Source organism: Gadus chalcogrammus, chromosome 10 (assembly GCF_026213295.1).
Source record: "Gadus chalcogrammus isolate NIFS_2021 chromosome 10, NIFS_Gcha_1.0, whole genome shotgun sequence".
In the NCBI taxonomy this organism is placed as follows: domain Eukaryota; kingdom Metazoa; phylum Chordata; class Actinopteri; order Gadiformes; family Gadidae; genus Gadus; species Gadus chalcogrammus.
Genome location: NC_079421.1, coordinates 15397234 through 15414356, shown reverse-complemented (window position 1 = coordinate 15414356; position 17123 = coordinate 15397234). Strand labels below are relative to the sequence as shown.

Here is a 17123-nt window from a genome sequence, read left to right as displayed (position 1 = left end):
TCCAACTCATTCCCTTCAGCATTATCGGCACAAATTCAACAGCCTGCCGACACCTAAGGAGTGTTGGCCAGACTGCCTCTGCCTCTTGTAGCAGCCATTTCCTTGGTCAGTTCTTAGCAGTAAATACAGGTAAACCACGCGTTCAGGTTATCGTACCTTCTACCCAATCCTATCTAAATTCAAGAAGGCAGAAATAAAAGGAATACATCTTTCATAGAGATCATGAAATATAAATGGAATGCCGAACTACCGAGACATTGTCCCAGAGAAAAAAAGCTGAATATCTTTCCGTTTTCGGATGATGATGCTGATGCTGATGATGATGATGATGATGATGCAAGATGGAGGTTCATGGTGACATCATGTCAAACCTCGAAGTGAGTGGTGGAAAAAAAAGGGGAAAGAAATAGAAAATTCAACAAAAGAAAAACATGCACCATCTTTGTTCACCGTGGAAAATACCTTCGTCTTCATCACCGTCGTTATCGGATAAATCCTCGCCCTGTTTTTTTGCATTGGTGCCTATTAAATTGAAGCAGGGAGAGACACAGAGAGGCACAAACACATTCAAATAGCATTTTGTTTGCAGAGACAGAGACGAGGGCTACGGAATTATTGTAAGGAGCCACAATATTAGTTGAAACCACATTTGAATAATAATTTGTCTCATCTAAATATATGAATGCCATTACCATTTTTTTTGCAAGGACAGTTTCCATTAATACACAGGGCAGGTACAAAAGGAAACATACACAAATACAAGACTCCGGAATATTTGTGAACCAAAAAATAAATAGTGTGGTTTATAAATATTCTTGGAAGAAGGCGTATAATTACCAAGCGAACATCGCAAGAGCATGTCAATGATCCAATAATACATTAATAGGAAGAGAGTCATACATCACTGATGGTAGAACACATCTTGGGAATTCATGAGGAAAAAACTATTTCCGAAACAGAACCTATTATTTATTTGGTTTAAGGAAGTATACTGACACCTTGGTCTCTTAATGAACCAACACATATCAAGTCTAAGCTATCTACAAGCATCCACACATTCTTTCTAATCAATGGCAGCTTTCTCTCACCAAAGATGAGCAAGAGGGTAAACAAGCCTGCATGTTATAGCGGGACCTTTTAATTTGGTCCACACGACTCCAACACTAATTACCGTACCGAAACGATATGTTGATTGCTAACAGGTAGCGCTGATAAGAATCGACATGGCTTGTTATAGACATTCGATGCACAGAAAGTAAAGAGATCTGTTCAGTAACATGTCCTGCTTCACAGGTAACTCTGTAACTCACTAGACACCAGGTTATGTAAGACTATTACCTAACAGATCCACCATTCAAATAATAACATATGTATATTTTGATACATGTATAATATTAATTATAATACTTTGATTAAAGATCATTGCAATTTGGACAAGTCATGCCCATAGCATTTGCATATGCCTTGAGTGACGTTATTAAAGTATATAAAAAGGAGCAGCTGAAACAATGGTTGATAAGCTGTGAATATGTTTTGCACCATTTGCCAACAGACACGTCAGTATTTGCATTTTATGCTCTGGATTGACGTTTTTGCTTTTCCAACTTTTCTTTTATCTCCTTTTGTTGTTAACAAAATGGGTTAACATGTAAGCTTGTCAGTAGAATCATTAATATGCAAAAATTACTAAACGCGGTGTTGTTTGAAAATTGGCAGAGACATTTGCTTTAATTATGGGAAAAAAAACGATGTCTAAGACTTCAACCTGTTCCTCAGATAATCATTTACCACACGCCAGCAGTCGACGTGTGCACAGTTTAGCTCTGTAACGTTTGTATAAAGCAGTGGCTTCCATCACACCATTAAATGGGATGCTGCTGTGATTCCCTTGCAATGTGAGGAGAATGTGCTTTGAAACTGTAGATCGACATGCCTCTGCGTTAACCCTCCCAAAGGTATTCCTATCCTCATTGTACCTGGCACATAAACAACACCTGCTTGTGGAAGATGATAATGTTGCGGCAACTGTGAATATAAAAGAACCCTCTGCTTCTGACATCTATTTACAGTGCAAATTAATATTAACGTTCAGCCCCCTTCTACTACGTATTGAGAGAATTGTAGCTTCAGTCTGTAGGTCTCCGGAGTCTCGTAGCTGTGTGTGCAATACTAAAAATACATGACGATGGTGGCAGGTGTAAAAATGTAATGCAGATGAATCATAGCTACACTATACATACAGGGGAATGTCAAACAATGTGTGGGTCTTTTTGTTCCGGCCAATTAAATATAACATTGCTTTCATAGTTATAACAACTACAACAGATAAATTTCCAAGACTGTTACATAAATATGCTCTCCTCATATTTATTTTACAGACATACTATACAACTCCTATTAAACACATACATCTCAATGTGCTTTCTGACACAGTCAAAAACGCTCGGTTTCCAGAGCGTGTCGCTTGTCAGTTATTGAACCAAAGTCTCAGAGACAGCCATGAGTTTGATGGCCGACGATGACAGGGAAGCCGTGTCACTCTGAGTTGCCTCAGTTGTTTGTCTTAGGGTTGTAAGGCGCATCCGTAATATGAATCAAAAAGAGTTCCATAAGCAAGGTGCCCAGGCTGTTATAGAGGAGGGCAGTTGACCTTGAAGATCAGCTCAGTGATGGAGCTCTGATCGGGAGTGTGATGGAAAGTAAGTCGACGGCCAATCAGGCAAATCGTATCCCGGCCCCCAGCAAGTGATAGCTTATTTTGTGCGGCAGCTCTCACAAGCAGCTATTTTTCACTTGGGCTGGACAAGGCAACCTCAGCTATCCATTTTGGTTTGTTGTTCAAATGATGCCAGTTTCAAGGCCTAGTTGTAAAGCAATCTACTTGAGATGATGCATATCAAAAATATTTTTACTTACACACACACACAATCGGTGTGCTGCTCACCTTTTATACACCGTCACATGCCAGACAAAGACCCACACCACACACACGGAAATACTCCAGAGATTCCAGACTCAATCCACAATTCACTGAATACGCTGAAAAAGGGCTGAATGTTAACTGCCGCTCCTTTGCAGTAAAAAGGTTGACTGACAATAGATGTGCCTCGGAGTTAAATATGAGAAAGGTCACAATGTGGAAAGGGACTTATTTTGCAGCCTTGACGATTCAGAGTGGTCATATTCAGTCTGTAATCCTCAGGTGGTCGTCCATTTTTTTCCCCAGAATACCCGTGCTTGCTGCCTCCTCCCACCTTTCTCTTCATCCCTCCCGCCTCTCTTGCTGCCTCTCTTTTTCTGTGCCTCCATCTCTTTGTCAATCAATCCGCTCTCTCTCGCCCGACCCGTCCCTTTCAGGGGAGGTTGGATAACAGGGAGGAAGGGAGGCAGAAGAGTGAATGATGATGGAGGGCTTGGCTCAAAGGTTAAGGAGGTTGTAATCCTAGAGCAAAGGACAGCCAGAATTCACACTGTGCCTCAGCTGCTCCCAAAATGAAAAAAAAAGCTAAATAAATGGCAGCCGCTCCGTCCATCTTGCCCGTCTGAGCCCTGGTAATATAAATAGACGAGTTAAAGAGCAGCCGCATTATCTTTGAGTGCGCCGACGACACGGCAAACTTAGGTCACCGTTAGCCTCCTCCAGATGCATGTTTCCATGTTGAATATTTTATCACTGCTCAAGGAAAATGGAAACAACCATAGATGTCGTGCCAGAGTCTAAAAAACAAGAATCAAGGCTCTAAATTGTGCAATCGCAGAGAACGCCTGAAAATCCTTCGCAATAAAGGTCCATGGGGGATATCGAAAAACAACAAAGAAGTCCCGCCATTTCCAAAATCGAAACCCTCCAAATAAATTCCACCTAGATTCATTCTTAGCATAGTCACTCCTGACTGAGCCCAAAGAGTGTTGTTGTTATTTGTATAAGCCTGTTTGCCAAGCAGCCTCTTAAGCAGCCTTGATTATATCACCGTTTGTGTCATTCAGTATTCCAGCCGGCTTTAAGGGGTGACTGCGGCCCCGAAAGCTATTGGGTGCTAGCCTGTCGTGAGCACTGCCTCTTTGCTCGGGATCAACAAAGGGCTCACGGAGCGGGATGTTGCGCCTGTGTGGACCCGGGGCCCAACAGCGCGACCGCAGCCCCACCACGGCAGCCGCAGGGAGCCCCTGAATAGGGACTTCCTGCCTGAGTCGCCCTCTTGCATCTCAAGTCGTACTGAATGAAGCCGCCGCCGTCGCCACCGGCCTGTTGCGGCCTTCAACCAACACTGGGGCTCATCACCCTCCCCTGAGAAAAAAGGACATCTGGTCTATTTGCCGAATCACACAGAGCAATATTTGTTCTCATCTTTAGCTGTGGAAGAAAAAAATAAAAAAGGAATGAGAATAAAGTTTTTTTTTCGGCTTCTCTATTGGGTTTGGCTCACAGCTTTTCCTCTGCAGCACTAAGGCGGTCGCCTATCCCTCCCTGAAGCAAAGGGGGGCGGGGGGGGGTTGTAGGAGTTGAGGCGGCCAACCAAAGGGATTAGCATGGGTTGTTGATGTCTGCCACGGCCCAGACACCGTGGTCTAACCAGGATTGGGCCCTCGGCAGTTTTCATAGCTCTGTAGCTGCTGGAGGTCAGCAGTGGGTTAGAAAGAAATATAAAAAGTCAAACGCCTCTTCTGGGGTAGTTAATCCACCGATTTGGCATCCGACTGAGCTGTTCAGTACAGACGGCGAGGGCCACATCACACAGGCCGCGTGTCTTGCCCACGATGGCTGCATAGGAATGATAGTTGAGTGGTTCAAATCAGGGCAAAATGGACGACCGACTCAGCTGCACTTAACGCAAATTGACCGGTGATGACAATAAACTCGGGGGTCGGGGAGGCCTATCGTTTTTGCCGCGTCTCTCAGGAGCAGCGCTGTCGGTAATACCTAGGGCACCGCCGCTGGTTTCGGCACGCGACGCTGAATGCATGACGACACACGCAGGGAGAGGAGATAGCCGCTAGTCTATCAGCAGAATGGATGCTCCTCATCACTCCCATCACCGCCGCAATAAGAGGCTCATCAGCAAGCGCCCGGAGTCCCTCTCCTCTCTGCCAATTTAAGTTTAGCCGTCAATTAAAAACAAAGAGGGGAAACAACTAAATAATTGGGAAAAAAAAGGGAACCTTTTAAAAAGATATGCGTTGACCTCATCAGTCTGCGCTCGCTCCATTGACCAATCGTGAGCTAATCTGGTGCTTTGGGGACCCGGGTGCTTAGCTGTCTGCGCGCACACCATTACCCCTCTCCTCACTTCATTCCCTCCAAATGACAGAGTGATATAACCAAGGCTCCGGTGTCTCTCTCCAGACTCTGATGTCACCGCTGTGTGTGTGTGTGTGTCTGTGTGTGTGTATGTGTATGTGTGTGTGTATGTACGTATGTGTGCACAGGGTACGTAAGCAGACCTGGCTGTAGCCAGAGGATGGGCGGCTGGTGCTGAGTGTGCATGTTTGGCCAACCTCCGGGTGACCTTGGCTGTTGCTGCCGTGGACATTGCGAGGGAAGGGGGATATATTGGAAATACTTAAGAAAGGTCAGATGCCATTCACTTAATGCCACTCTTGTCATTGAAAACAGCCTTTCATCACACTTATGTCCGGCTTACATTATTTCCACATAATGCCCTAATCATGGAGCAGCTTTATAAATCAGCGCCGCTAAGCACAACCACAATGTTGCACTCTGTGAATGTGTTTTACTGGTCTAAAATTGTTCTTAAATGCACTTTTTGTGCATTTCATACAGTTAGATGTATTTATTCAATAAACGAGCAAGTAAAAAATAAGCAGACTGCAAGCTCTCTTACTTATACACTATATAAAAAACATTCATGCAGTATAAAAAGATGTATACTCTATAAGAATATATTTATATTTTATTTATTAATGGGGATCATGTTAACTAAGGTAAGGGTGTTCATGTAACTAAGATATTCAATTCTACATTATTTAATAGGTTTAGGCTTAATACTATCCCCAACAATGTTACCATTCATTATCTAACAGGGTTACATTATTCAACCCAATTCAATAATGGTTAAGAAAAACTCCATTAGTAAATTATTACTAGGCCATTAGCTAACTGCTTGTTAATTATTATTACTGCATTAACTAATGGATAATAACATTTCTCTTATTGTAAAGTGTAACCATTATCTTCTATATTAACATAATATATTATGATAAGTATATTAACATATAATCCATTGATTTTTTTATCAGTTTTTCACACCACAGCCACCTTATCGATAAGATTGATTCTATAAGATTAAAAATAAATATCCTCCATAATAAATGCTTGGTATCTTTGGTACGCCGATGCTATGAGACAAAGGTGCTCACTGGAGGTGAGAGGATCATCTTGTATGCTACTGTCGTGACAGGATACAGTTGCCTGGCAACCCTGTAGAAAACACTGTTAAGTCAGTTATATGGGACGTTATATCTCAAAATTGTCTTTTCTAGAGTATTCGTGTTCAAAGCAACAGGTTTTAAATTGGTCGTTAAGGTGTTGTCGTTAAGCGATATAGGCTACCCAATGTGTATGACTCTCCTCCACCTTAAAAGGTCACGGTAAGTACAGAATGCTAAATTAGAAACAGATTCCTCCAGGTACATACTATTACGTACAAATAAAACACACTTGTGAAATCAAGGCAATTTAAAGCTTAATGAAAAGTAAACAATGAATGCTAATGAATGTTAAACTTGTAATTGTAGCTGTAAATATTTTTTGGTTCCCTATGAAATGGTTAAAAAACTGTTAACAGTCTTGCTTGATTAGCCTTACTTTGCTAATGCAGAGCATGCCGAAGAATGAATGAATTAAAATGTGATACAAATTGAATGACACTACAGTTGTTTTGTTTGTTTCTTTTCCAAATCAAGAATTAAGAATAAATTTTCTTTTTCTAAAGAAATGTACATTCTTACATCTCAATGTATGCAACATGTGTGTTAATAGCAATACAGAGTGCTTGTATAACCCTTCCCAGGGAACACACAACTCTGTTCCACAAGACCAACACATAAAAACATTTAAATAAAAAAAATCCTCATTATCAAACATGGGGAAGATAATTGAAAAATGTCCAAATGGAAAGGAATATTAAAGAGCTATATTTCCGTGCATGTTCCCACAACTGAGACTAATTCAGAAGTAGGAATGCCTTGGGGCTGTACTAGTCTCAAACCAAATTGGTTTACGAAAGCCGAGTGTGCAGACTCACAGAGTCAGGCCAATAGAAGCCTTCTGCCCCCATGGAAATCAACAGCTGAGGTCTCACTGATAAAACCCAGCGTCTTAAGGCTACTCGTCAGGTGCTCCAATACCTGTGGGTAGCACACGAAATCAGGCCATGTGTTGTTATTAACACTAAGCATTAACTTGACGCCAAATAAAATTGAACCGTGTCTCTCTAAAGTGTTGAATTACGAGCTGAATTTAAATTAAAGCTGCCGTGCCCGAAAACACGACTCGCTCATTGTACAACGTGAATGCAAATGTTGAGAAATGGCTGTCGACATTCGTAGCGTGAATTTAATCAACGGCAGAGGCAAGAATACTTCCCATTGTCAAATTTGACAAATACTTTCAATAAACTGGTGTCTTAAGTGCTGTCGGATCATCCTGAAACATGACCAAAGTTCTAAAGTGCTAGGGTTTTATGCTCGAGCACTTAAAAGAGGCAATCCTGCTTTTGAATCAATCAATGGCTAATGTATGCCACCTTAGCATAAAACAGAATGAAAAACCCTGCACAAAAGAAATCCCCCAAATTCAAAACAGTTAAACAATAAAATACACATATCATTCTTAAGACATAACACTGTCTTCCTTGTATACATAGTAATTTAGGTAGCAGCTTTTGCTCACTTTGCTATAGATGTAGTCATAGCAAAGTTTACTGCACCAAAGCATGCACTGCCACGCATTTGCTCCGCTCACACACAGCCACCAATATATCTAAGTTAATCCAAGTCCAATCTTCATTGAAACAGGCACTTTGGTTCAAGAGTTGATTGCTGGGGAAATCTTGATGGGCTTTGTGTGGACAGACCAACCACTCTGCTCTTTTCTTTCACTCTTTCAATTTTCTCTCCGTGTTGCGTTTTTTTTTTTACATACCTCCTTTTCTACACATTTTCTTGTTGGGTTTCCTGGCACATTCCTTGGATATCCTTTTGACTGTAAAGTGAATGAAAGAACTACAAAATAACAGGAGACTCTGAAAAAGACCGCAGTTGACATGCAACAACTTACTGATTACACCAGAGCGTTTGATACGCCTGTGCCCACTCTCCCCTTCCCTCCCCATCAGAGTTATCAACAAGACCTGTTGACAAAGTAACTTTGGGTGCTGCTGCAGAAATATTCCATTAATTGTGGAATGAATTTGCTGCATTCTGGGACACTCGAAGCCCATATTCACATGCACTTCTATATAAGACCCATTACAACCACACAACACAGTAGCAAGAAACAGTCTCTATGCATTGCCAGTGTTACCAGAGTTCTGCCATTCAAATTGAAATGGAGTGATATCAGGATGGTCCAGATATTCATTTTTAGAAACCGTAAGACTTTATGCTGATCTTGCTGTGTGGGAGTTCAAACATAATAGAGTTGGTTAGTAAATATGAAACTTTTAGCAAAGCTCTTGAGTCTCAGTGAAGGCTAGTTCATATTTGCCTTTTGCAAGTATCTTTCAAGTATCAAACTTTGCTGAATTTAGCCTAGTGCTTAGACTGGCAGAAGCAAAGAAAGTAAGGGGTCTTACATAGGTCAGGCTAATGCCACGGGCCTCTCATGTACCAGATAGAACATTTCACCAAACCTGCGTTAGATCATTCACTAATGAGGCAGGCTACTGATGGCTAATTACCCCAGAACAGTCAAGACAGCGAGGGAAGGGCGGTGCACCGAGATCACTACACTAGATCCAATCTTTTCCTTGTCGGATAGGACCTCTTTTGCTGTCTCAATCATTTCTGGGTTGTTTTGTTTGTGCTACTTTTGGCCTGGTGTATACACAAAAGAGGAACCTTTAACAGTGGCATGGAAGGGGGGAGAGGTGATGAGAAGAAGATCAAGTCAAGATGGGAGACTGAGATGGCGGACATTGACACAGCATGCGCCAGACAACACGTCATGCGCTGCACACAATACGGAGAGTAACACAAAGGTCTTAGTGGAGAGTAGGAATCCAGACAGAGAGAGAGATAGAGATAGAAGAGACAGAAGAAGAAGTAGATTTGTTTTCCTGTGACCTTGACACACTCACCATCCTCAGTGGGAACATAGATGTTTAGATACAGGCAGTCTTCGTTTTGATCCTGTATATACGTGGCAACTATATCCAGGTTAAAGGTGAACCATATGGGCATCATGATCTCTGGCACTGCGTTGTGAATGTTTTGCGGGCAGACGGGGGCGAAGTGTGTGGCATTCTTGATCCCGGACCAGGAGGAAGGGGGCTCGGGGGGCAGAAAGCGCTTCTCCCCCACCGGGGAGGCAGCATATGGCACCCCCAGATATTGGTCCACAGGCCCCAGGATCTCGCTAGGCAGGGGCACCCTCACCCCCCGCAGTTTCCCATACTGCGTGTTCACAGTGGGGTGGTAGTTTTGTCCTCGCGTGGCCCCGGAGAACCAGCAGAAAGTTAATATCCACAAGGACACTGTCGCATTGAGACTGGTCCAGCCGCGGGCACCTTGCCAGTCCTGTGAGGGGAGATGGCTTCTCCTCAGTGTAAACCACATGGTCCCTGTGAGCGAGCGCAACTGTAAATTACAAACATACACGCTGGGGCTCCCTCGCAAAAAACGCAGGCCTTCCCCCCTCTCGTTTCCTTCCCTTCAGACAGTACTGTGGTCCAGCCACCCCCCTCCTAAGACGATCTCATTAGCCGCAATACTGGAGCACAACGGCTTAAAAAAAGGAAAAAGGAAAAAAAAAAAGACTTGTCACACGTCTGCCGCTCCTTCCCGCCAGCCAGGTCTTCATTCAGTGTCTTCTTTCCTCTCGTCCGATGGTTTGTCCAGTTCTGCAATGAAAGAGGACAGCTAAATTAATGGCAATTCTCTGACAGTCCATTCCTTTGACAGCCCGCTAGTTTGCTCCCATTTGCAGTAACACATTTTTTATTGAATGAAGGGGCCCTTTATCATCGTAACACCCAAAAAAAGAGATAACTTTAATGGTAAGATCAATTCCCATAATCAAGGTCTTTCCTCGCCTTTATTGAACATCAGGGTAGTCTGTGCTTTTTGATGCTAATGGTGTTTCAGCTAGGGAAATTCATAACCAAGCACACGCATGAATATTACCGAGCACACATAGATTAATCTATCATACCATTTACAGTGTGTGAGATTTACTATGCAATGAATAAAAAGAGGAGAGGCTGTTTGTATGCAGATCATTTCCAGCCGGCGCTACACACAACAACATGAAACACAGTGCAAAGATACACGCCTCATCTCAACATGTTTATGTCGCGTTTCATGTATTGCCGCACGTGCCCTTCTGCGTGCACAACTACAGGCATGAATGTATTTTTATCTTTACCTTGTGTTAGTGAGAACATATTCTCAGGGGGGAGACGAGGGGAGGGGAGGGGAGGGGAGGGGGAGGGCAGTATAGGTACAACTAGAAGGTGCTGCATCCAGTAATAACCCACTGTACCCAGTCGGCCAGGAGTCGCCACAGACTCTTCTTCTTCTTCCACCCCCTGCCTGATGCATTTTATATTTCTGTGGCTTAAAGCCCTACCACCCCCCCCCTTACCCCTTTATCCCCGCCACCTCTTGCCCCCCCTTTTAGTCGTCCTCCGTGCTTACCGCACCAGTTGTTCCAATAACAATGGAGAGGGGACCCCAAACATTTAGTAGAGGGGGGATATTGCATTTCAAAATGACTGTGTAAATGATTTATCATGTCTCGAAAACCGCGGCTGCAGGAGTACCGCTATCCACTCTGGAGAAAGCAATCCCGGCGTTCCTGGCTAGAGGTGCCGCTATCGCTGGGTGGCGGCTTCCATCTGCTGCCAATGTTGATCAGCAGGAGGCGGGAAAAATGCGTCCTCAGGGATTCTAACCCCGAATCCCTCGCAAACATTCGTAGAATGTACGCACTCCGGAGACACACCAGTGCAGCTGGATGTTCTCCTTATATGGTTTATTGTGGCAGCCGCAAGTATGTTGTGGACGATTCGGCTTGGAGAGCCTTGAGCACCGTGAGCACCCCCTAACACCCCCTTCACCCCCCCCACATCTTCTCAAAAGCACCTGCTAGGCGATAACGGCGGGAAAGTCCTTCAGGTCTAATCTGGGTACTTACATTAAAGGCATACATAGTAGGGGGCTACAACTCTCAAAGCCTGTCGAACCTTAGCCAAGTCAGATTAAGCCCTTTTCTTCCCCCAAATCGAGAGCGATGCTCTGGGAAAACACCCGGGAATCTCCTCCTTTTACCGTGCCCTCAACCGACATGTTCAAAGCCGGTAGCCTACCATTACTGGACCGCTGGTTACCCTGAAGTGATTTTTTTGCCCATTCAAGGCTGTACCGGGCGGTGTTGGGAGAGATAACACTAATTCTCGCACGGATGGAAGACATCGGGTCAAACTTTTTAATCAGGACACACAGCAAGGACGCGGGGCATTGTGATGAAGTGTGTGTGTTTAGAGGACGCCGCGTGCACAGAGGACTTCATCACTCTCTCTCTCTCCCTCGCTCGCTCTCTCTCTCTCAGCCTCATCTCAGAGGTCCTCTCTACTTTTGGAGCTCTCTCCACCTGCTGAAGCACTGCCAAAGGAGAGCTGGAGTGAGTGTTATGTGTGTGTGTGTTTGGATGGGGAGAGAGAGAGAGCGAGAGAGAGAGGGGACAGAGGGGAGAGAGATAAAATTGTATGACTTCTCCCTCATCATCCCAGAAATATTGATCGCCTCATCAACTTGGCCTTGCAGGCCGTAATAAATACAACTGGGGAGGGAGAGATGCTGTGTTGACTCTAATGGGGGCATTAGCCTTTAATGCTCAACGGCATTCCTTCGAGTGTACGCTGTTTAACCGCCCTCCTCTCCATTGTACTTTTTCCCTTAACTAAATACATACATTTTCATTCTAAAAGGGACTGACTGTTGAGCGTGGTCCACTCAATATAGGCTTAAATACACAAATATATATAGAGGAATGTATATCTTTATTCATATACATAGTGCATGGAAACATATTTGGACAATATGCATGCGTCGTTCCTCTGTCCTTTAATCCCGACGCCGTTGTGTACAGTTAATGTAGAAGACGCTTTGTCCTCTTATAGGGGAGAGATCTCTGCATTGCATAAAAGTCTGAGCACACAGCCAAACGTTCGCTTATGCCAGAATATCCCTTGGAGAGAGGCTGAATAGACACTGATAAAGAAGCAGCTTTGTGGATTGAGCTTCTGATTCATACTGCGCTGTTATTACAGTAGCTAGTGGGGTGTATGTGTATGCATGTGTGAGAGTGTGAAAATGAAAATGCGTTTATAACACTGCATTTGTTCTCCAGAACTTCAGATTCGAAAATGCAGTGAGTCATTTTGACCTGGAAAAGCATCAGGACTAGGAGTAAAGTCAAATATAGAATAGTGAATGCTGAACGTGGTTGGAAACAATAATGGAACTGGCACAGTGACCTCTGGAGACCAATGTACCCCTGGAAACTCATTAAAGCACCGATTAAAAAAAAAAAAAAAGCCAATCGAGGGATCTTCAGTTAGACAAGATAATGCCATGAAGGGGGTGTACCGATCTCGTGTAAGATCTATCTGTATCGGCCTGCTTGCACGTGTTCATTTTCAACGGGCAAACATGGATTTCAACGGCATCAGAATCAATAATGAATGCACACAACACTCAAAATCTGCTCTCCCAGGCGTGCTCTTTGTATAAGCTGCTGGGCTTGACGGACAACAACACGCCATATTAAATCAAGGAGATTGGCATGTTGCAAAAACACTATTTTGCATTAATGTCCAAATGAAACAATGGCATTAAAGAAGCCCGCTGCGCCAGGGTTCTCCAGTTCCCCTTCAAGAATTATAAACCAGATTGTCTCCCTCCCCTTCTCTCTCTTTCGATCTCTCTTACGGGCTCTCTTTCTTCTCCTATGCCTCGCCTCTCAGACATGGTACGTTTGCAGTCATTATTACTTGGGAGATTTGGCATCATATCAAGGACAAAGAGGCTGCACAGTCTGGCTACTAATCACCATACTGATGCTGACACGTTTGTAAATGAAGCAGAGAGGAGCCGGTGAGCTGCGATGGCGTGGGCGGCCGAGGGCTTCCTGCAACGCTTTACATCTTCCCCCATACCATGTCTCTCCCCCCCCCCCGTTGGAGAGCAGCTCCAGTCCAAGCCAAAAAACGGCCAAGCCGGCACACAGGGAGGGGCAATTTGGCATTCCGAAACAAAGACACGATCCAGGTGAGGCAGGCGAATTCCAGGGAGGCGAATTCCACGGCTGCACCGTGCGAGTAACGGGGAGCCCCCACACACCCCGACACACACCGACAACTGCTTACGCCGTTTGAATTTTATTTCAAAACTCACTGCACTTCCTGACTGAAAATTGCAGTGAAGAGATTCCGCGGGGGATGTACGTGAGGCTGAGGGAACAGGCAGACAGACAGCCCCTGCACAGCCTCGCGGTCTGGTGACGAGACTAGGTGCTTGGCTGAGATCGGCCACATTCACCGTCTCCAGTAGCACACTGCGAGGAGACATTAAAGCAAAACAGACACTATTGTGGGAGAAATACCGCGGAGCTTGCATCTGTAAAATGAAATAGGGACGTTCCTCCCCGTGGCTCATCATCTCGGCGCCTATTGATCCACCACAGAGCGGCTCCCAGTAGAGACACATACAGAACAATATTCAAAGTGAGTAATCACTCAAGTGGCCCACGGGGATGCTTTCAGGAACCACAGGGCCGGGTATCAGGTCTGTCTCTAATCAAACCATATGTAAACACATTAAAGCTTCACAAATGGCAGGCTCATTAAGTGTGTTCCCTCAGATGCCGTTTATCAGGGTGGGCTTGGTTCTGATGCGGTAAACCGTTGGCATTCGTGTTTGAAAGCAACCTAGCAAAGCGGCATGGCTTTGTGTAGTCTTAAAGCGTGAGCGTGAGGGACAGGAAATAAAAAACGACGGTTGTTTTATTTTTGGCGAGCACTGGCTCTGTTTTATGTCAACAAAAAATGCTGTTTTTCTATACCCTGACTGGGTTGTTGCAAAGGGGCCTTTAGTAATAGGTCACACAACTTAAGTTGATAAAGCTTGCCAAGGATCAACCCATTTCCGTATTTCCTATCCTTTTCCCTCGCCTGCCGAACTGACCTTTAAAAAAGGGGACAGAGGAACAGAAACAGGAAATAGATGGGGGAATGGAGAGGACAAAGAGAAAAATAACCAGTTCCTGTATTCATGAGACATTAATGATAATGACTTACTATGAATGATCAAATTTTGTACTATGCTTTGTACCAAGTGAATATTTTGGTCTTGTTTTCTTTATGGGGCGTAATTGGAACCAAATATTGACAAAGTGAAACAGCAGTGATTTAAAAAAAGTCGGAAGTGGAATTATCTCACAAAAGAGTAGCAGATCAAAGGTCTGTTGAGTGACAGGTCAATTATTAGTACATTCCTTGACAGTCATGTGCAAAGCCATCTTTCAGTTCGGCCTTCTATCTCCTTTTCTTTTCAAACATTTTAGGCTCACACTTAGGATAGTTGTTCTTCTTAAAGATCTAGGTTACACTGGTCATTTAAAGGTAGCCGATGAAAGACGGCATAGCTGGAATTAAGTTAAAAATCCCTCCGAAATGTTCCGAAGAAAACTACTTACCATGAAAGGGTCAGGAACTCAATTAGCAGTTCCATTAAATAAATTAGGCAGATTAGGGGTTTACTATTGTTACATTAATCCAATTACAAATTATTATTTGAGAATCAGTCTAAGTAGTTGGACTGTTTCTTTGGGGAAATTGCAACCCACTGTATTTATAGACAAGCTATTCGGAAGTACTATTTCAATGTGTTGACCAAATAACCCAATTATCAATATCTTTGAGTGTAGCAAAGCAATCGTATGTACTTTAAATGATTTAAGTGAGGTGGATCAGAGAAGAATGCAGTGTATTAAAAATTATAAAAATATATATATTTGCTGGTGCACACACAAATTAGACTATGTAAAATAATTAATTAGTTGAAATTTCCTATACTATTGCATTAGGATAATGGATCGCTATTGCCACAGATGGATAACTATTTTGCAAACTAATTAAACTGCTCTAGTTTGACACAGTATTATACATTAAGGTACAATTTTGAAAATCTTGACTATCAAATCTTGAAAGGCTTGCATTTTGTAACTTTTATCTAGATAATTATGTCTTTCTGGCATTTTACCATCATCCTGGAAAGATACTGTAAAATAAATAGAACTTGCACTTTGTTCAACATTTAAAATGATTGACCCAGATGCTAATAGTAATGCGACTGAGTGAGCAGCATGAAGCTCTTTCATATTTCTAGAATTGCACATAATGATTTTCTATGTTCAGAAAACAGCTAGGTTCTGCCTTTCTATCAACAGCATGCTTTTGTGTATTCTTTTGAACGGAATAATATCCTACAATTTCCCTCTCGTAAGGAGACTGTATCATAAAGTACCATATGAAATATCAAAAAGTTTCCAGTATCAAAATATGTCAAATTTACATAAATTGTACCGACTTGTAATTTTCTTACATACAAATTGATTTACATGGACACGGATAGTAGGAAAACAAACGAAAACCCATTTCATTATTTAGACATTTCTTTAATAGGTCCCTTGGAGTATCAGAAATGCCAAAAGCACAGAAGCAGAATGACGCTATTTACATGCAAATGTCAGCTGTAGTCGCAGAGAAGTGAGAGTTGCCAAAGTGTATTGTTGTGTGACAGGGAGGATTTCTGAATACGCCGCTGAAAGCAGAGATGTACATGAGTGCACTTGACACAGTGAAACCCATGGCATCCATTTTTTATGAAAAGAACACACACAAAAAAACAACATAATTCATTCATGAGCATTACGGTGAGGGACCTATTCCCACAAAGGATCAGTTTTGCCACTTAATGACATGAGTTAACTGAGGAACTTGCACTCGAAAACATGCCTTGAGTCATAGGGGGACATAATGAAGTTCGCGAGCCTCAATCCAATGACGATGAGCTTTTAACTATAGGTCAACCCTGATCAAGAGGCACCAATGTTTAGATGGCCCTGGCAACACGCCACACATGATTGCTATGTATATCACAGCATCCCAATAGATGCTACGACGCTAATGAGCCACTGACCTTCACCCTCGGTCGAAAATACTAAAGACTAAAGATGCAGATGCACTCGTAACATGCAGAACCCACGAGTCAGTAACAATCTGTACTCCCTATCGGAAAAAATATTACCGCTTTATAATCATTCCAATGAGTATGGCGTTCTGTATGCAGGGCTTGGCATTTGACACGAGTGCAACCTTGTTTGCTTGTGGTGCAATGAATTATGAGTGGGATTTTTTTTGTCCGATTTGGATTTAATGAGAAAGTGAAATAGAGCATGTTATTTTTAAAATAAAAAATAATAGGGTGAATATAATTAGCAGCTTATTTACTTTAAAATGTCCAATCAGAATGGTACTCTAAGACGGGGGAAAAAGGCAGGGTCCGGCATTTCGCATATCAATGGTAATTCACCCCATTAAAGCCCTATTTGGAGCAACAGCCAGGTGGATTTAGAAGAGATGTAGGGGGATTAGTGAACTGATATCAATCAGTACAGTTGAACCATCCCCTTATCTGGCACCATCAGAAACCCTGGCTGCCATCCCCATTGATTCTGGTCATGGTAAGACTGCAGCGGGAGCTTAGGGCAAGGCTTTTACTACAGGGAGCCCTAAAGCTCCAGGAAATGGCTTATCTGAAATAAATACATTCAACCGAAAATGGCTTGACGGTATTAGAGACAAACAAGATGGAGCGAG

General features: G+C 43.1%; 1 protein-coding gene across 10 annotated transcripts in view; it reads right to left on the bottom strand.

Annotated features, from left to right (window-relative positions):
* nlgn3a (neuroligin 3a) overlaps nt 1-9894 on the bottom strand; it is a 107314-nt gene extending 97420 nt beyond the window's left edge. For 2 of the 10 annotated variants that reach the window (XM_056601021.1, XM_056601019.1), the window contains exons 1-2: nt 9321-9894; nt 463-522 (exon numbers count right to left, since the gene is read on the bottom strand). In XM_056601021.1, coding sequence (XP_056456996.1) covers nt 463-522; nt 9321-9798 — 538 coding nt within the window. In that variant the 5' untranslated portion in view covers nt 9799-9894. Of the gene's footprint in view, nt 1-450; nt 523-3231; nt 3288-8164; nt 8225-9306 lie in introns of all 10 variants that reach the window. The other 8 variants (XM_056601025.1, XM_056601023.1, XM_056601016.1 and 5 more) reach the window with 7 other exon arrangements.
* Nucleotides 9895-17123: the final 7229 nt, after the last annotated feature.